The sequence below is a fragment of the Hemitrygon akajei genome, chromosome 5, assembly GCF_048418815.1.
Source record: "Hemitrygon akajei chromosome 5, sHemAka1.3, whole genome shotgun sequence".
Classification (NCBI taxonomy): Eukaryota; Metazoa; Chordata; class Chondrichthyes; order Myliobatiformes; family Dasyatidae; genus Hemitrygon; species Hemitrygon akajei.
Genome location: NC_133128.1, coordinates 33,666,587 through 33,685,237, shown reverse-complemented (window position 1 = coordinate 33,685,237; position 18,651 = coordinate 33,666,587). Strand labels below are relative to the sequence as shown.

Here is an 18,651-nt window from a genome sequence, read left to right as displayed (position 1 = left end):
TTTCCCCTCCCCCTCCTACTTTCAAATCTCTTACTATCTCTTCTTTCAGTTAGTCCTGACGAAGGTTCTTGGCCTGAAATGTTGACTGTACTTCTTCCTATTGAATCAGTGGATTTAATTTTGCTTTTTTGACAGTGATCAACAGAAAAAGATTTGTCAAAGTGAAAACTGATCTCTTTAGAGTGATCTATATTAGTTATAAATATAAAACAAAGTGTTCACTCCCTTCAAGTCAGTATTTAGCAGATGCACCTTTGGCATCAAATACACCTTGAGTCTGTGTGGATAGGTCTTTATCAGCTTTGCACATCTGGACACTGGCATTTTCCCCATTCTTCTTTACAGAACTGTTCAAGCTCTGTCAGATTGCATGGGGATTGTGAGTGAACAGCCCTTTTCAAGTCCAGCACAAATTCTTAATTGGATTGAGGTCTGGACTCTGACTTGGCCACTCCAGGACATTAACTTTGTTGTTTTTAAGCCATTCCTGTGTAGCTTTGGCTTTATGCTTGGGGTCATTGTTTTGATGAAAAACAAATCTTCTCCCAAGATACAGTTCTCTTGCCGACTGCATCAGGTTTTCTTCCAGGATTTCCCTGCATTTCCCTGCATTCATTTTACCCTCTACCTTCCCAAGCCTTCCAGGGTCTGCTGCAGTGGATCATCTCTGCAGCTTGATGTTGCCACCACCATGCTTCAGGGGAGGGATGGTATGTGCAGTGTTGAGTCTGATGACCAAAAAGCTAAATTTTGGTTTCTCCATACCATAGAGCTTCCTTCCAGCTGACTTCAGATTCTCCCACATGTCTTCTGGCAGACTCTAGCTGAGATTTCATGTGAGTTCTTTTAACAGTGGCTTTCTCTTTGCCACTCTCCCATAAAGCTGTGAAGTACCCGGACAACAGTTGTATGCGCAGTCTCTCTCATTTCAGCCACTGAAGTTTGTAACTCCTCCAGAATTTTCATGGGTCTCTTGGTGGCCTCCCTCACTTGTCCCCTCCTTACACAGTCACTCAGTTTTTGAGGACTGTCTGCTCTAGGTAGATTTACAGTTGTGCTATATTCTTTCCATTTCTTGATTGTCTTAACTGTACTCTGACATATTCAGTGACTTGTGCTTTTCAATAACCTTTTTGTGGAGTTGCTTGGAGTGTTCTTTTTCCTTCATGGTATAGTTTTTGCCAGGATACTGGCTCACCAGCAGTTGGACCTTCCAGATATAGATGTATTTTTACTACAATCAGTTGAAATATCGTCTCCAAAAACAGATCTCCATTTAACTAATTATGACTTCTGAAACCATTTGGCTGCACCAGTGTTGATTTGGAGTGTCATATTAAAGGGTGGTGGATAGTTAAGCAATCAGTTATTTTGTTTTTTTAAATTTGTAATTAATTTAGATAACTTTGTGGAGATCTGTTTTTACTTTGACACAAAAGTCTTTTTCTGTTGATCAGTGTCAAAAAGCAAAATTAAATCCACTGTGATTCAATGTTGTAACACAATAAAACATGAAAACTTCCGGGGGGGGGGTGTGAATACCTTTTATAGGCACTGTATATAATTCATACAAAGAGGTAACGCTTTGTATGGTTGGGTTGTGCTGTTCTCTGAACTTGATAATCCAGTGGCAAATGTTTCCTCACCATATGAGGAGACATCATCAGTGTGCTGTTCAGTGGTGTCCTCTGAATGCTTGGTGATTGATAAGTGCCCTTTCACAGGACACACCACAAATGAACAGTATACATACTGATATCTCCTCGCTTAGTGATGAAAAGTTTGAAAATGGATTGCCAAGGTCAGAGAATAATTTAAACTAAGCTACACATTTCAGAGTTATTTTCAACCCTTTGTGTATCTGCAATTACTTTCATACCTTGGTCATTTCAGTCATGTGTGTGAACACCAAGTATGCCATATTTTTTCACACATTGCATGCAAAGGCAATTAGGTGGATATGGGAAGACCTGCTTTGTTTTGATTGCATTGTACACACCTAGCCTTTGATGTTTGGTTGCCAACAATGTTCAGTTAAGCATAGTTCTTTTTGCTTGTAGTCCAACAGAATTTTACAAAAAGTAAAGGGCAACATTCACAGTTGATAGTATTTCAACAGCAATTGATACCCACCTTAGCATACACTCCACTGAACTACACAGCAGCATAGAGTTTTGTGTTATTGAGCTGAAGGGGTGAAATAGAGAAAGATGCCAGATCATTTGTCCACACCTTTTCAGCAGTGCATTCCAGCAGTCCTGTTGTGCATTTGTTAATCAGAATGCAACGTCTCAAAAGTATTTTTATGATTTTTAAAATAAAAATCCTTTCCCTTTTACGTGAATTGAATATTCCAAGCCCAATTTAGTATTTTTTGCCCCCACTTTCTTGGTGTACCCCATCTATTAAAAAGTACTCTACTGAATTCAGTCATTGCATATGTAATATATAAATACCTCATATCTGTATAGAATAATTAATACAGTATGAATTGTAACTTAAGTTGTATAGTTTTGATAAGAGTTTTCAAAATAGTTGCAGTTAATACAAAAATGAAGTACTATTGTGATATTTATTTCTGCTTGTTCCTCAGAATAATAGTAAGAAACTAGACTGGAATTGCATTGCTGACTTGACTAACATGCTTTCCTATTTTACATTTTGCTATGTTGGTAACATGATGATAAAAGTAGACAGACGAAGCTTTTGCTTTAATGTAAAATACTTTACATTAACTTTAATACTTTACAGACAGTTTTCTGTTATGAAAAAGAAAGTTTGTAACATTAATCCATGGTTGAAAGGCAGTAACATAGTATTGCGCTCTCAGAATCATAAATGCAATTGAAAAGTAATTGATAGTATAATGAGAAGTTTAGTTTTAAAGCTTGTTATACCATTTTCATGATGTGAATTAGTCATGTCAATAGAGTCAGGATACTTTTCTGCAGGATAGATTAGGGATTTTTATTCCCACATTACACAAGTAAACAGGTCCCACTTGTGTGGTTCTCTGCTTGCTTACTGAAAATATTAAGTGAAAATAAATGAAGCTGGATGATACTGTGGATTATCTTATGTGTTGTGATACATTTGAATTAACTTTTAAAAAATTTACCTCAATTTAAAGGTTTTAAAATGTACCGGAACATCAAAGATGTTTACAGATTTTTGAAGCGATGCTGGGATTATCAGCTTTGCCTCTTTTGGGAGTGTGTCTGCACCTTCTAGGGTCAGGCCTACTAAGACCCATCTGGTGCTAAATTCCCTGAATCTTACTACCCTCCTGATTCCCAACTGCAGAAGGTCAGTGGGTTCAGCTGTCCATATCCAAGGCAGGCAAATCCAGATAGAGAGGATCCCAAATGGCAGATCTGATTCAACACAATTTATTAAATATTGAAGGCCTAACTACCTGTTTTCTAAAACAACTATATTCCTCTTACTAAAATCTACTCTTATTTTAAACTTGTACTCTAATTTTTATTAGTTTTCTTATCTTAGCTGAGGCTAATTTAAAGGTACCCATCAGTTAATTATTTTTGCTGGTGTATTGCATTAGTTGAATAACACTTCTTATTGTGATCCAGATTTTCCTAAAGATTTCCTTTTGCATTTCCCTCACAATCTCACGATTATGTTTAGTCTTTTTCACCATTCTGTAATTTTACAAAAGTAAATCTGTCTTGGTATATATCCTATATTATATATTACTTCTCTTCTCAGGTACCTTGTCTTGCTAAAGTATTATACAGGTGACCCAAACATTAAAGCCATTCCAGTAATGGGAATTTGCCCTTACTGAATTCACAAATCAACACCTAAAACTTTTGAGAAATGGAATAAATTCAATATCATGGAATTTATGTGAAGAAAAAGTAAATAAATAAATACTAAATATATTTTTTCAGCCAGCATTTCTTGACACACATGCAGATGATGAAGCTTTGTGTTACAGAATATCACAATATGTTCATGCATTTTCCCTGTAAAGCAGAAGTTTCCTGTACGGATCTTCTCCGGTTAACAAAGGAGTTAGGTTTGTAAAGAACCATTTATTAAATGAAAATTCATAAGAGTTCCAGATACAGTAAAATCTTAAGTGGTGATCAGAAGCTGATGGGTCTCCTCCTAGTGTGGATGCAGTAAATCAAAAGCAAGCCATGCTAGTTATGACAAGCCAAAACATCCAAGTTGAAACTTGCAAGTTCCAAAGTTGCCAAATAGTAAAGGGCAGGTGTTTGATTTTTTTTGCCATTTTAAATAGCATTTTATTTCACAAGCTCTATCCCATTAACCCCATGAAAAGGACTGTGATTGAAAGATCTGTCTCCTATTGTGCTATGATTTGTTTTATTAGGCGAAACTTTCATTAAATAACAAATTCAATAAAATCAAAGAACAGTTAAGTGAATGTTTATGAATCAGGAGAGACCTGTAATGTTATGTGTGTTTAACCAGTCTTTTCCCATTTGCAACCAAGTTTCTGATTACACTATTAAATGTAAATTTTTAAAGCTTTCGTTTTAATTCCCACAGTCTGTATACTAAATGGAGTGTATTCTTCAGCATTGATTTTTTCCTTATAATTAATGCATCTCCTTTTTCTTAATCATTTTATTCCCCAGCCAAGCACTTAGTAATATTTAAACTGCCTTACATAAACTTTTATGCAAATTTAAGCAATGTTAGAAAAATGTGTGTAGTAAAATGAGAAACCAACTGTATTGTAAACATACTTCAGTCCAGTTAACGACTCACTGTAATTTGCAATTTATTTCTCTAAGCTGCCAGTGAAAATAGTCCCAACAGTACTAGAATCTATTTTCTGCTGTTAGGTGTTTATTGAAACAGTTGTCACTATTGCAGGGTTTCTCTTATGTAACAATGTTGATGTTTTTCCTCAATATTACTGTTGAGTTTGGTCATTTACAGTGAGGTGAAGGCCGAGAGGAAATTGGAATGTCGTAGTTGGAAGCAGAACGAAAATTCAGTCAGACCAAAAGAAGATGTTAATTCACCATTAAGAAACTCAGAAAAAGTCAGAGGTGTGTAGAATTCAGTATTGTGTGTGAATGTGCTAATTTCAAAATGTATTTTATATTTATGTTAACTATTGTGGAAGTTATGATGCAAGTAGCATAAACTACAATTTTGCCCTTAATGCTAAAAATCTGAACATTAACTTAAGATCTGAAATAAAGACAAATCAATGCTTAATCAGTCATTGATCTCATTATATATTCTATAGTTTACTAGTGTCAGTTCATGAATGATTAGGTCAAAGCTATTGCAAATATAGCTATCAATCTGGATGGAAAAATTTAAATCTTAATTTACAGATTTGCATTCTGTGCCTTCTCACTTGTAAATAAATTGTTGCCTATTTGGTTAGAAAAGCACGAGATTGAATGACTTGTAAAACTTTTTACATTGCTTTTTTCCATTGTTTGTTTCCATGGATTTCCTTTGTCCTAATCAGTTATTAATCTTGTATGAGTTAGCTCTGATATCTGCAGGCTATACCATAAAAGTGGACCTGAACCATAGTCCCATCATTGCGTAATTCGGTATTCTGTGTAATCCTATCATTACCCATCTATTTGCTTCCAAGTATTTTGTAGACTGCACTTGTATCCCATAATAGTCACCTTTTTTGCCTCCTTATCTGTCTTGTTGAATTTTGTTTGAATAACCTACAATAAGTTGGTAAGAGTAAATGTTAAAAAGCAGAAACAGAATTGGAATGATTCTTGTTCTTTATGATACGTGCCATAACAGCTCATTGTGGGATACCCTAACTGGAATTATCTTAGAATGTGACACATGTAACTCTCTTCCTTTTTAAAGTTCCGGTTAATTCTGTCATCTGACCCAACACCCTCAATATTCTGCTCCTGCTATTCTCCCAAACCACTGTTCCCATCAGCTGATTAGCCCTTCTTTATTTAGTGTCATTCTTTACCTTCCTTTCTTATCAGACTCCATAATCTGCAGCCCTTTATTGCCACTTGTCACATTTCCACCCTTCCCCTCCTCCCCCAACACACTCGATTTGCTAATCAAGTCCTCCTCAGCTGGATCCACCACTTGCTCATCACCACCACTCCCCATCACCTTTATCTCCACTGTACCCCTTCAGTCCAGATAAAGGATCTCGACCCAAAACGTCATATGTCTATTTACCTCTACAGATGCTAACCCTCATGTTAAATTGCCCCAAGCAACTTGGTTTTTCACTCTGGAATTGTTCATACTCCTGTGTACAAGTTTGGAGAATAGCACATTTAGGCTGTTTTTCTCAGACTTAGCCCATAATACAAAAAATACTTCTGGCACCGGTAGATTTAGAATTGGGAGTTTGCTTAAATAACTCGTTTCTGAATGTAGTACATGTACAAGGCTTGATCAGCAAGTTTGTGAGTGACACAAAAGTAGTCGGTGTACTTGATGGTGAAGAAGGATATCGTAGATCAGGGGTGTCAAACTCATTTTAGGTCATGGGCCGGATTGAGCAAAATGCAGCTTCATGCGGGCCGGATCAGTCGGACACCTGCGAATGCAGCTTTCATTGCCTCCGTTTTTTCAGCCTGCTCTCATGTGTCTCAGTCTCTGCTATAACTACAAAGTGTTTCACTTTACAAATTCCGTTTCTTATGAAGAAGACTGCCGAGCAAGACTGCCGAATAAACACTAAAAACCCTGAAAACCTGGTACCTGAATAAATTCAGCATTAGCCATATCATACGCCATAGGCGCTTCGATTACTGGGGCCAGCTTTAATAGTAATTAGATATTATCTCGCGGGCCAAAGATAATTCCACCGCGGGCCGGATTTGACCCGCGGACCTTGAGTTTGACATATATGTCGTAGATTATAAAGGAATCTTTTTAAGTTAAGGGATCTGGGCCAAGGAGTCACAAATCGTGTGGATAGTCAGAGATTTTTCCAAGGGCTGAAATGGTTGCCACAAGAGGGCACAGGTTTAAGGTGCTGGGGAGTAGGTACAGAGGAGATGTCAGGGGTAAGTTTTATTGTGCAGAGAGTGCATAGTACGTGGAATGGGCTGCCAGCAATGGTGGTGGAGGCAGATACGATAGGGTCTTTTAAGAGACTCTTGAATAGGTACACGGAGCTTAGAAAAATAGAGGGCTATGGGTAACTCTAGGTAATTTCTAAAGTAAGTACATGTTCGGCACAGCATTGTGGGCTAAAGGGCCTATATTGTGCTGTAGATTTTCTACGTTTTCAATGTTTCTAGATAGATTTCAATATAGATAAGTGTGAGGTGATGCAATTTGGAAATTCAAATCAACATAGGACTTGTCCTATGAATGGTAGGACACAAGGAGTGTGGTGGAACACGGGCACTTGCGATTACAAGAGCATTGTTTGTTGAAAGCGATGCTACACATGGATAGTGTAGTGAAAAGAGCATTTGGAACACTGGCCATCAATAGATAGGATACGAAGTTAGAACCTTGTTGTACAAGTCATTGGTGAGGCCGCATTAGGAGTACTGTATACAGTTTTGGTCACCAATAATTTGCAAAACCTTTATGCCATTCAACACTTTGTTTTAAATCTCCACTTTCAGTAAGCTGGTTGCTATCAGTGTCTTAAGTTTATAGTCATTAAATCTTGTAGTCATGATTCCAGTCTGGCTCCAGCTGCAGAATGGAGCGGCACAGTAGCTTCATGGATAGCTCAACACTTCACAGTACCAGCAACCCGGGTTCAATTCCCGTTGCTGCCTGTAAGGAGTTTATACCTTCTCCCCATGACTGTAAAGGTTTCCTCCAGGTGCCCCGGTTTCCTCCCACATTCCAAAGACGTACTGGTTGGTAGGTTAATTGGTCATTGTAAATTGTCCTGTGATTAAGCTAGGATTAAATTGGGGGACTCCTGTGCAGTGGCTCAAAGGGCCAGGTGGTTGTACTCTGCAATGTGCATCAATAAATAGTAATAAAAATAAATAATGATCTGCCACAATAAGGAATGGATACTTTTTAAAAAATGTTGCATTTCACAATCTCAGAAATCACATGGCTGGTGCTGTATTTTTGAAATCTGGTGTAGTAAACCTAGCGGCAAATTTGCCACAAGATCCCACAAGCAGTAGTGATGTATTGACCAGATTATGTACTTTGCTTGCATTTTTAAATCAGATAAAATACATAATGCCAACAGGATTAATGCAGCTCACTTTCTTCAGCATTTGAATTGAGTGACTGAAGTACAGTGAAGTTATGAGTAAATACCGTCCTAAAGAAATGGTGTCTTTGTTTCTTTGCAGACATTTGTAAGATAAAACAGACAGAAAAAAGAGACCAACTATGTGAACATATAAAAATAAATGAAGGAAAAATAGGCCTTCATAAAGACACTTTGACAGATTCACCTGTTCCAAGCCCCAAGAAGAAAAGATTGTGTGCTGAAGTGCAGGGTAATCCTATCAGAAGAGATGTTAATGGAGCTGCATATTCACAGGTTGGCCACAAATATCGTTTGCTGTCTCTTATGACTATTTTATTTTAAATAACTTGCTCAAGTAACTTGCATATCAGGTAAGTTGCTTTGTTGTTTTTTGTTCAGAACAGTAACTTGAATGTATATGTCATCTTTAATGAGCAAAGCATCCAAAGCAACATCATATTTGAGAGCCTAAAGGAATTGGGGCAAATAGACAAAGTTATAGTCACTCTGATAGGATGCAGTTCGTTTTTACCAGTTTTGACCAGTATAAACCGGTTTTTACCAGTTAAGTTTTAACCGGTTTTTACCAGTATAAACCAGTTTTAGCCAGCATAAGCTGGTTTAAGCAGTCTTAAGTTTTAACCGGTTTTTAACCAGTATAAACCGGTTTTAACCAGTATAAAGAGCAAACACGAGGAAATCTGCAGATGCTGGACATTCAAGCAACAACACACACAAAATGCTAGTAGAACACAGCAGGCTAGGCAGCATCTATAGGGAGAAGCGCTGTCGACGTTTCGGGCCGAGACCCTTCGTCAGGACTCTTTATACTTTAACCAGTATAAAGCGGGTTTAAGCAGTATAAACTAGTTTTAACCGGTTTTAAGTTTTAACCAGTTTTGACCAGTATAAACTGGTTTTTACCAGTTAAGTTTTAACTGGTTTTACCAGTATAAACCGGTTTTAGCCGGTTTTTACCAGTATAAACCAGTTTTAAACCGTTTTTTTACCAGTATAAACTGGTTTAAACTGGTTTCAACTGGTATAAAGCGGGTTTAAGCAGTATAAACCAGTTTTAACCGGTTTTAAATTTTAACCAGTTTTTACCAGTATAAACCGGTTTTAACCAGTTTTGTTTTTACCAGTATAAACCGGTTTAAAGCGGCTTAAAGCAGTTTTAACCAGTATTAACTGGTTTAAAGCAGTTTTAACTAGTATAAACTGGTTTAAAACTGGTTTTTACCAGTATAAACTGGTTTAAACATGTTTTAACCGGTATAAACTGGTTTAAAACCTGTTTTAGCCAGTTTTTAACCATATAAACCGGTTTTAACCAGTATAAACTAGTTTATTGATTTATAAATCGATAAATGGTGAAGCTTTATCTAAATTTTAGGATCAAAGTAACTATGTCACTATATACTACCCTGAGATTAATTTTCCCGTGGGCATTCACGCAAAGAAACACAGTAGAATCAATGAAAATCTGCACACAGATGGATAAACTACCAGTGTGATAAAGGCAACATCTTGTGCAAACACAAGGAAAGAGAAACACAAGTTGCAGAGTCCTTGAAAGCGCATCTATAGGCTGTGGAACACTTTAATCTAGCTTGCCAGAGTAGTGGAGCTGAGCTTGGGTTTGTTTTTTGCTCTTGTACCTCAATGCAGTGTCGACCCAAAACAGTGGCTGCCCTGGCTGTACCTGTATTCTCATGAGTCAAGTTCACCAAATCCTTCAGGAGATCGTGCAGTCGCTGGTCCATTTAGACGGTTTAAAAGAACATTTAATAAAGGAAAATTACAGGCTATGGATTGTAGCTATTATAGCACAGAAGTATATCATGTAGTTTTGTGAGCTGCTGAAAAATCATCACCAGTGATCCCAGGTTTGGGAGTTGTTTGATAAAGTATTCTCATAATTTAATAAATGAATTGAATTAAATATGTAATGTATAAAAAAATAATATTTGCTCAAGCAAAAGGTTAATGGATCATTCCAGTTTAAGCTAAAAATATTCGTTTTTTTTTCAGAAAAGTGATGAGGATTTGTTGAAGAAACTGCTCATCTGTCTAACATGCAAAGAGCAGACTGAAAATTGTCAGTGCTTTAATAATAACCCAGAAGGAAAAGATACACTCACAGAGATTACAAAAATGAAATCTGATCTTCAGCAAGAATCATTTTCTCCATTGAATGTAAATCAGCAAAGCTCCAATCACAGAGACCAAGAATCACTTCATAACCATTCAGCCCCCGATGCTGATATTAATTGGAGGGAATCCCCATGTGCTCCAGTACCAAATGGACAGAAAACTGGAGCATTGTTTCCACGTTTGCCTACGTTGAGTCCCCAGATTAAGTCATTAAAGCCAGCAGTGTTTTCGAATGAGCCAAGTGAGTATTATTTTGTGGTAGTTGATGCCTCAAAAGTTTCTTGTAACTAAAATACCTATGATAAATTCTCAGCGAGTTGTTTTAAGTCTGAATATGTTGATAACCAGACTTTAAGGAAAAGTCAAGTCTTCGGTCTATTGAAAGGTTCTTCTAATGCAGCTGCATAAAAATGGACACACAAAATGCTGGTGGAACACAGCAGGCCAGGCAGCATCTATAGGAAGAAATACTGTTGCCGTTTCAGGCTGGGACCCTTTGTCAGGACTAACTGAAAGAAAAGATAGTAAGAGATTTGAAAGTAGGAGGGGGAAATGCTAAATGATAGAAGACAGGATAGGAGAACCCCCTCCTGTCAATGTCAATTACAATGTCGGAAAGTGTACGGTCATGCACTTTGGTAGAAGAAATAAAAGGGCAGACTGTTATTTAAATGGGGAGAGAATGCAAAGTTCTGAGATGCAATGGGACTTGGGAGTCATCGTGCAGGATACCCTTAAGGTTAATTTCCAGGTTGAGTTGGTGGTGAAGAAGGCGAATGCAATGTTGGGATTTGTTTCTAGAAGAATAGAGTATAGGAGCAGGGATGTGATGTTGAGGCTCTATAAGGCACTGGTAAGACCTCACTTGGAATACTGTGTGCAGTTTTGGGCTCCTCATTTAAGAAAGGATGTGCTGACGTTGGAGAGGGTTCAGAGAAGATTCGCTAGAATGATTCTGTGAATGAGAGGGTTAACATATGAGGAACGTTTGACTGCTCTTGGACTGTACTCCTTGGAGTTTAGGAGAATGAGGGGGTCCTCATAGAAACATTTCGAATGTTAAGAGGCATGGACAGAGTGGATGTGGTAAAGTTGTTTCCCATGATGGGGAGTCTAGCAATAGAGGACATGACTTGAGGATTGCAGGGCGCCCATTCAGAACAGAGATGCAGAAAAAAATTTTTTAGCCAGAGGGTGGTGAATTTATGGAATTTATTGCCACGGGTGGCAGTGGAGGCCATGTCATTGGGTGTATTTAAGGCAGAGATTGATAGGTATCTGAGTAGTCAGGGAATCAAAGGTTATGGTGAGAAGGCGGGGGAATGGGACTAAAGGGGAGATTGGATCAGCTCATGATGAAATGGTGGAGCAGACTCAATGGGCCGAATGGCCGACTTCTGCTCCTTTGTCTTATGGTCTGCCTGGCCTGCTGCGTTCCACCAGCATTTTGTGTGTGTTGCTTGAATTTCCAGCATCTGCAGATTTCCTCGTGTTTGCAAATGGCTGGATTTTGATTTGTAACTGCCTGTGGTTCTGAACAGAGCTGCCACTATTTATGTGTTTAAATCCCTGTAAGTCTTGGGCTTACTATCTGTTGATAGTGCAGAAGTGGATCTCAAGCTTGTAGAGATTTCCCAAATGGGGAAGCTGAGTTTGGATCCTGTACCAATGAGATCTAGCACAGGATCCACAGCCCTTTTGAATTCAATGGGAACGGTAAGGCTGTAGAAAAGAAAGCCAAAAGTCAGTTAAGCTTTTTAAGAATTATAGTTTTGTGTAATGTTTTTAATTTAAAAATCTCTTAAATAGAAGTGTTTAAAACTTCTCCATGAGTGAGATGGTTGTGCATCAGTAGTCCAGTAGAAGTCTGACCAATATGTCCATCCTCATCCTGTTGCAAGTGACCTGTTTCCTTTATTTTCCACTTCACCAATATGTAACAGCCAAGTTCTGGTTCTGACCTAATTGGGTACAGAGAAGCACCAGATTGATTGCACAATGGTTTGCACCTGATAGTTCACACAAGGTCTTCAATCCCTATGTGAGTCTCTTTCTTGACTAGGCCTGTTTAACAGAAGTAAAAAAAAATGTGTATATATGAATATTAAAATTAAACCCAGCAGAGACTAATTGTTATTTGATACTGAAGTATGTTAACATATTTAATTACTGGTAGCTAGTATATAAGAATTAGATTTGTGCTTTGTACAGTATTTTAGGAATTCTACAATAGAGATTTGGGGCCAAATATTGCTTGTGATTACCCCTCAAAAATAAAAGACCAAATGCAGAATTATCAATGCTAGTTAACCTTGTGTGGATTTTAAGTCAGCTTAAATGAAATCTTGTTTTCTCCAACCAGCCCTCTCACCCAAGAAATAGGAAACTACCAACACTGAAAGATCTTTGTATTTAATAACTCATTGCCAAATCACATTGAACTGCAGTTGGAAAAAATGTTAGTCTGCCTCCAAGGTATTAGCTTAAATTAATCTGATTGTTTTCTTCCTCCCCACATTGTATCTCAGTTGTGCTTTCCAGTGACGATGAAGACACAGATAAAGTGCAATCTGGTCTTCAGTTCACCACATTAACTCCAGAGATTAAACGTTTACGGCTGGGAAGTAAGTCTCCGTCAGCTGACAACTGCAAAAGAGAAGCTGAGACTCATTCAGAAAAGAGGGAGCCAGAGAGTGTAAAACCATATATAATGGGACAGGTAACTATTTCAGACTTTGTTCAGAAATCCTTTTGATAACGTTTAAGAGGCATTTTGATTATCAAGTCAAGTCACCTTTTATTGTCATTTCGACCATAAACTGCTGGTACAGTACATAGTAAAAACGAAACAATGTTCCTTAGGACCATGGTGCTACATGAAAAAACACAAAACTACACTAGACTGTGTGAGACAACTCAAGGCTACACTAGACTATGTAAAAACAACACAAAATGATATTAAGGTAGGTGGTGTTGTGGATAATGAAGTAGGTTTTCAAAGCTTGCAGAGAGATTTAGGCCAATTAGAAGAGTGGGCTGAACGATGGCAGATGGAGTTTAATGCTGATAAGTGTGAGGTGCTACATTTTGGTAGGAATAATCCAAATAGGACATACATGGTAAATGGTAGGGCATTGAAGAATGCGGTATAACAGAGTGATCTAGGAATAATGGTGCATAGTTCCCTGAAGGTGGAATCTCAGGGTGGTGAAGAAAGCTTTTGGTATGCTGGCCTTTTTAAATCAGAGCATTGAGTAAAGGAGTTGGGATGTAATGGTAAAATTGTACAAGGCATTGGTAAGGCCAAATTTGGAGTGTTGTGTACAGTTCTGGTCACCGAATTATAGGAAAAATATCAACAAAATAGAGAGAGTACAGAGAAGATTTACTAGAATGCAACCTGGGTTTCAGCACCTAAGTTACAGGGAAAGGCTGAGCAAGTTAGGTCTTTATTCTTTGGAGTGTAGAAGGTTGAGAGGGGACTTGATAGAGGTATTTAAAACAATGAGGGGGATAGATCGAGGTGACATGGATAGGTTTTTTCCATTGAGAGTAGGGGGGTTTCAAACAAGAGGACATGATTTGAGAGTTAGGGGGCAAAAGTTTAAGGGTAACACGAGGGGGAATTTCTTTACTCAGAGAGTGGTAGCTGTGTGGAATGAGCTTCCAGTAGAAGTGGTAGAGGCGGGTTCAGTATTGTCATTTAAAGTAAAATTGGATAGGTATATGGACAGGAAAGGAATGGAGGGTTATGGGCTGAGTGCGGGCCAGTGGGACTAGGTGAGTGTAAGTGTCGGCACGAACTAGAAGTGCAGAGATGGCCAGTTTCCGTGCTGTAATTGTTATATGGTTATATGGTAAAAACTACACTAGACTACAAACCTACACAGGACTGCATAAAGTGCATGAAACAGTGTACAATAATTAATTAATAAATAATTAATAAATGAGACAATAGGCACAGTAGAGGACAAATTTCGGTATAATAATAAATGATGTAGATGTCAGTCTAGACTCTGGGTATTGAGGAGTCTGAATGCTTGGGGAAAGAAACTGTTGCACAGTCTGGTCATGAGAGCCCGAATACCTTGGTACCTTTTGCCAGATGGCAGGAGGGAGAAGAGTTTATATGAGGGGTGCGTGGGGTCCTTCACAATATTGCTGCAAAAAATTCCTTTATTATTAACTTACTATAATTTGCAAATGATCAGGAATAATATATTCACACTTACACTAGGCATTAACGATAATGTTCTGTTAAGGATCTTGTTTTGATTTTTTTTTAAATTGAAGCTGCAAAATCTGTGAGTTTTGACTGTCATTCACAGTTCATCACTTTTCTGTAATTCATAATTAAAAAACATCAGCCTAAGCAAGTAGATACATCTTTCAAAAGATGCTTTCAAAATTGGCATCATTCATCTCTGAAGTCAACACCCCATTTGGAAATTAATACCATTCATTTACCATACCTGGTAAAGTCAACAAAAATCAACAATCTGAGTAGGGTAAAAAGCAAATGACATTGTTTATTTTCCATAAAAATCAAACTGAAGTACATGTCTTCACTAAAGTTGTTAATTTATGTTCAGGATGCAAGTGAAATGAATGAGCAGAATAAGTTATCTGAGGCAGTACAAAGTATTGATGGTTCTTTGGAAACCAGCACGATGGCAAAATCAACATTGGATCTCACTTTTGCGGCTCTGCACATGGGAGAAATTGAAGGAAATGAACAAGGTTCCATTGTGGTATGAGATTTTATTTAAATGTTTTATTTGTCTTGTATGACATTGGGGAGAGAGAAATATGTTTCTCAAAGGCTTTGCAATTCATTTGGCAATGCGTGTGTTGCGGTGCCACTTGAAGGTATTCATGTTGTGCTTTGAATTACCAGTGGAGAGCCACAGTGAGAAGACTTCACTGGATGTGCAGCAGTGATGGCTAGAATTTGGACAGTGCCTACAAAGATTCATGAAACATATGCTGCATTGCATATTGAATTTGTTCCTGCATCCACTGCTTAGAAATTCAGTGAGTGTAGAGTATGCACAGAAAATTAGACTAAACCGAGGTGAGATATTGCAGAGGATAGAAAAGAAGAGCAGAAAGGAGCGGTTTGGAGATTGTCAGATGGCTACTGAGTTTGGAACAGGAGTTACCCGAGAGGTGATGGTGTGTGATCTTTTTGGGAAAGTGGGATCATTAGTTCAGGTTATATGTTTGTAGAATGGAATTCGTTTATTCATTGGTGGTGAGGGAGGATTGTTAATTGGGGTTGTTAGTGCGGGTGTTGGTCAGTGCTTCAAATCATTAGTTATTGGGTATGATCAGGGTATGATGAGGAAGAGTTACAGCACCCGAGTTATGTTTTAGTATGAGAACAGTTTATGGGGGTACCAACTAAGTTGCTTAGAAATGGGCTTCAAGAACATAGCTTTTGCATGAGTTATCTGTTGGCCATTTGAGTATAATTAAAGATTGTGGAAATGATATCCAAATCCAAGTTGAAAGTCTTTTGATACTACAGGTCCTTTATAGAAATGTGCCTGTACTGTGACCTTCTGAACTGAACAGTTTGGAAGTCAGAAATGTTGCTGTGAATGGTGATTGCAGGCAGTAGAAAATGCCACAGCCTTTGCGCAGCTGGCCTGTTCATATGTATAGGCTGTACGTAAGTCACAGGTTCATAAGTAGGGGAGAAATCTGTACTGTGCACATCTTGGTCTCTCTGTGCATTATTGCATCAAACGTATAGGACCTAGAAGGACAGTCACAGAGCTTGCAATCCATCTGTTTAGTCCAATTTTGTTTCCCCTTTGTGTTTTTTAGACATTTTTATTTTAAAAATTTGACCATGTTTCATGAATAACTTGATCCCAGCACCATCCAGGTTTTTCAAATACAGTGGATTCCAGTTAATTGGGCCATTGATATATCAAGGCAGCTAAAGAACAAGAACTAATCAAGAAAATAGCCAGGATTTATTTGGGATATTATGCTGCTTAATTAGGACAGGAGACTCTTGCCAAACAGTTTCTAACTATTGTCAAACACGTACACTTGTGTGGTCTTGAGAGACAACACCATGGTTAACATGAACAGTTTTTAACTAGTTTCAGTTGCATGAGCTTGCCTTCAAAAAGCAGTGATTTTTGTTACTGTTAGTTGGTGAGAAATAAAGCATTAAGACAATTCAGAACAGTTTTGCTCACTGCAGTTTTAAGCACTCAGCTTGGAGATGCTGGAAGGAGTGAAAATGAAATAATTTCACTACTTCAAGTTAGGAACCACAGGGAATTTGAAGGCATCAACAATCATCTGAGTAGTACAATGAAAATGATGATTTGTAAGTGCATTCATCGAAAGCATTGTATGAAGGCAGTTCATTATCTACACTATGTGTTTGTACTGATTTTTTTCATTTACAGCCAATCAAAAGGACACGGTAATGTGCGTTAAATTAGTTCCTCCAATAACTATTGGGTACTAATACAGTTTTATAGTACTGTAGTAGTATTAATAGTGTTTTAATTTCAGTATTTCATTTAAGTACATAATTTGTTACTCAGTTTAACAGTAAATTGTCTTTTTTAATATATCTTTTTAACTATTTCCATGAGACTTCAGCTGATTGGAGCAGCCGCTTAATTGGGCCAAAATGTACTGGTCCTGATGTGTCCATATTCACTGGAATCCACTGTATTTACAATATATCTTGTTTTTATAAGATAGGATAAAACAAGTTTTACTGTTGTAATTTACTGATTTTTGAGCCCCTGGATACTATTCAAAATCAATTTATCTTATTGCCAATTATCGCACAAAGTCATAAAGCTCAGAAAAAGACCCTCTGACTAAATAATCCATACTGATCAAGTTACCTGTCTGAGCTATTCCCATTTGGCCCACATCCCTCCGAAGCTTTCCTATCAATATACTTGTCTTATTTCCTTGAATGTTTGCATTTTGTTTTGCATACCCACATGAACATCAATGGACCCAGCACTGATCCTTTCAACACAACATTGTTTGAAGGCCTCCAGTCTAAAGAACAGCCTTCCACACATAATACATCATATGTATTGGTGTGGAAAAATATTCTTTAAAATTTTCCCCTCTGACCTCAAATCTATGTAGTCAAGTTCTGGACTTCCCTACCTTTGAAAAACAACTGTGGTCATTCACTCTATCTGTGCCCCTCACTATTATATATACCCCTTTAAGGTCACGCCTTCAGCTTCCTAAGCTTCAGGAGAAAAGACCCAACCTATCGGTCTCTGCTCGTAACTCAAGCTGTCCAGTCTTTGTAACATATATGTATTTCTTTTCTGCATGCTTTCCAGCATAATGGCATCCTTTGTATAGTTTTGTGTGCAGAACCATGCAAAATACTCTTTAAATGTTTTCTCACTATGCCCTGTACAATTGTAACATGACGTCCCTATTCTTGTACTTCGTTCCCTAACCAATGAAGACAAGCATGCTAAGCACCTTCAGCACCCTGTCTACTTCTGTTGCCACTTTCAGATAACTTGCATACCTGTTTCCCTTAGTCTTTCTGTTTAGCAACATTCTCCAGAGCCCTGCCTTTGACTGTGTATGTTTTGCCCCAGTTCAACTTAGTGAGTTAAGTTCTATCTGCCTTGTTGATTGAGGTCCTACTGTAATCATAAATGATCTTCACTGCATTAAACCAGTTGTAGTGTCAACCAGAAACTTAGTAACCATACCAACTGCATTCTCATCCAAATCATTAATGTAGATGATGAACATCCATGGACCCCACACCAATCCTTTCAGCACAATGTTGTTTACAGGCTTCCAGTCTGAAGAACAGCCTTCCACACATAGTACACCATATGTATTGGTGTGGAAAACTCAGTACTTGACTTGATGGAGAGATAACCACTAAATAGCAAGCATGGATTGAACTAACACACAAAACTTTCTGGAGTAGGCTTGTCAGTGTTTTTCAAGCTATTCATCAGCTTTAAAATTTTATGGCATATTTGAATATCTGTAGTTCAGTGGATTTACTCCAGGTAAAAGCAATTTATGGCACTTAGGAATCCATTTCAAATGTAATTTTTTTATATTTTAAGAAATTTTAAAATGTTTTTGTTTTTCCTCTTGCAGTTTGGACCTGACAATATTGCAATAACCTTCACAGGTAAAATGATTTGAATAAAATATGGTTAATATTTTTATTACAAATAAAGTACTCATTGTAATCAGCATAGTGATTTAAAATCCACTGTATAAATTCACAGTGAAGTTGATACAGTGATATATGT

The 18,651-nt window shown here is 37.7% G+C and overlaps 1 protein-coding gene across 7 annotated transcripts in view; it reads left to right on the top strand.

Moving 5' to 3' along the window:
- LOC140727614 (sentrin-specific protease 7) overlaps window positions 1–18,651 on the top strand; it is a 90,449-nt gene that overhangs the window by 44,743 nt on the left and 27,055 nt on the right. For all 7 annotated transcript variants that reach the window (XM_073045202.1, XM_073045201.1, XM_073045200.1 and 4 more), the window contains 6 exons: window positions 4,936–5,048; window positions 8,298–8,491; window positions 10,232–10,595; window positions 12,883–13,073; window positions 14,947–15,105; window positions 18,494–18,527. In XM_073045202.1, coding sequence (XP_072901303.1) covers window positions 4,936–5,048; window positions 8,298–8,491; window positions 10,232–10,595; window positions 12,883–13,073; window positions 14,947–15,105; window positions 18,494–18,527 — 1,055 coding nt within the window. The remainder of the gene's footprint in view (window positions 1–4,935; window positions 5,049–8,297; window positions 8,492–10,231; window positions 10,596–12,882; window positions 13,074–14,946; window positions 15,106–18,493; window positions 18,528–18,651) is intronic.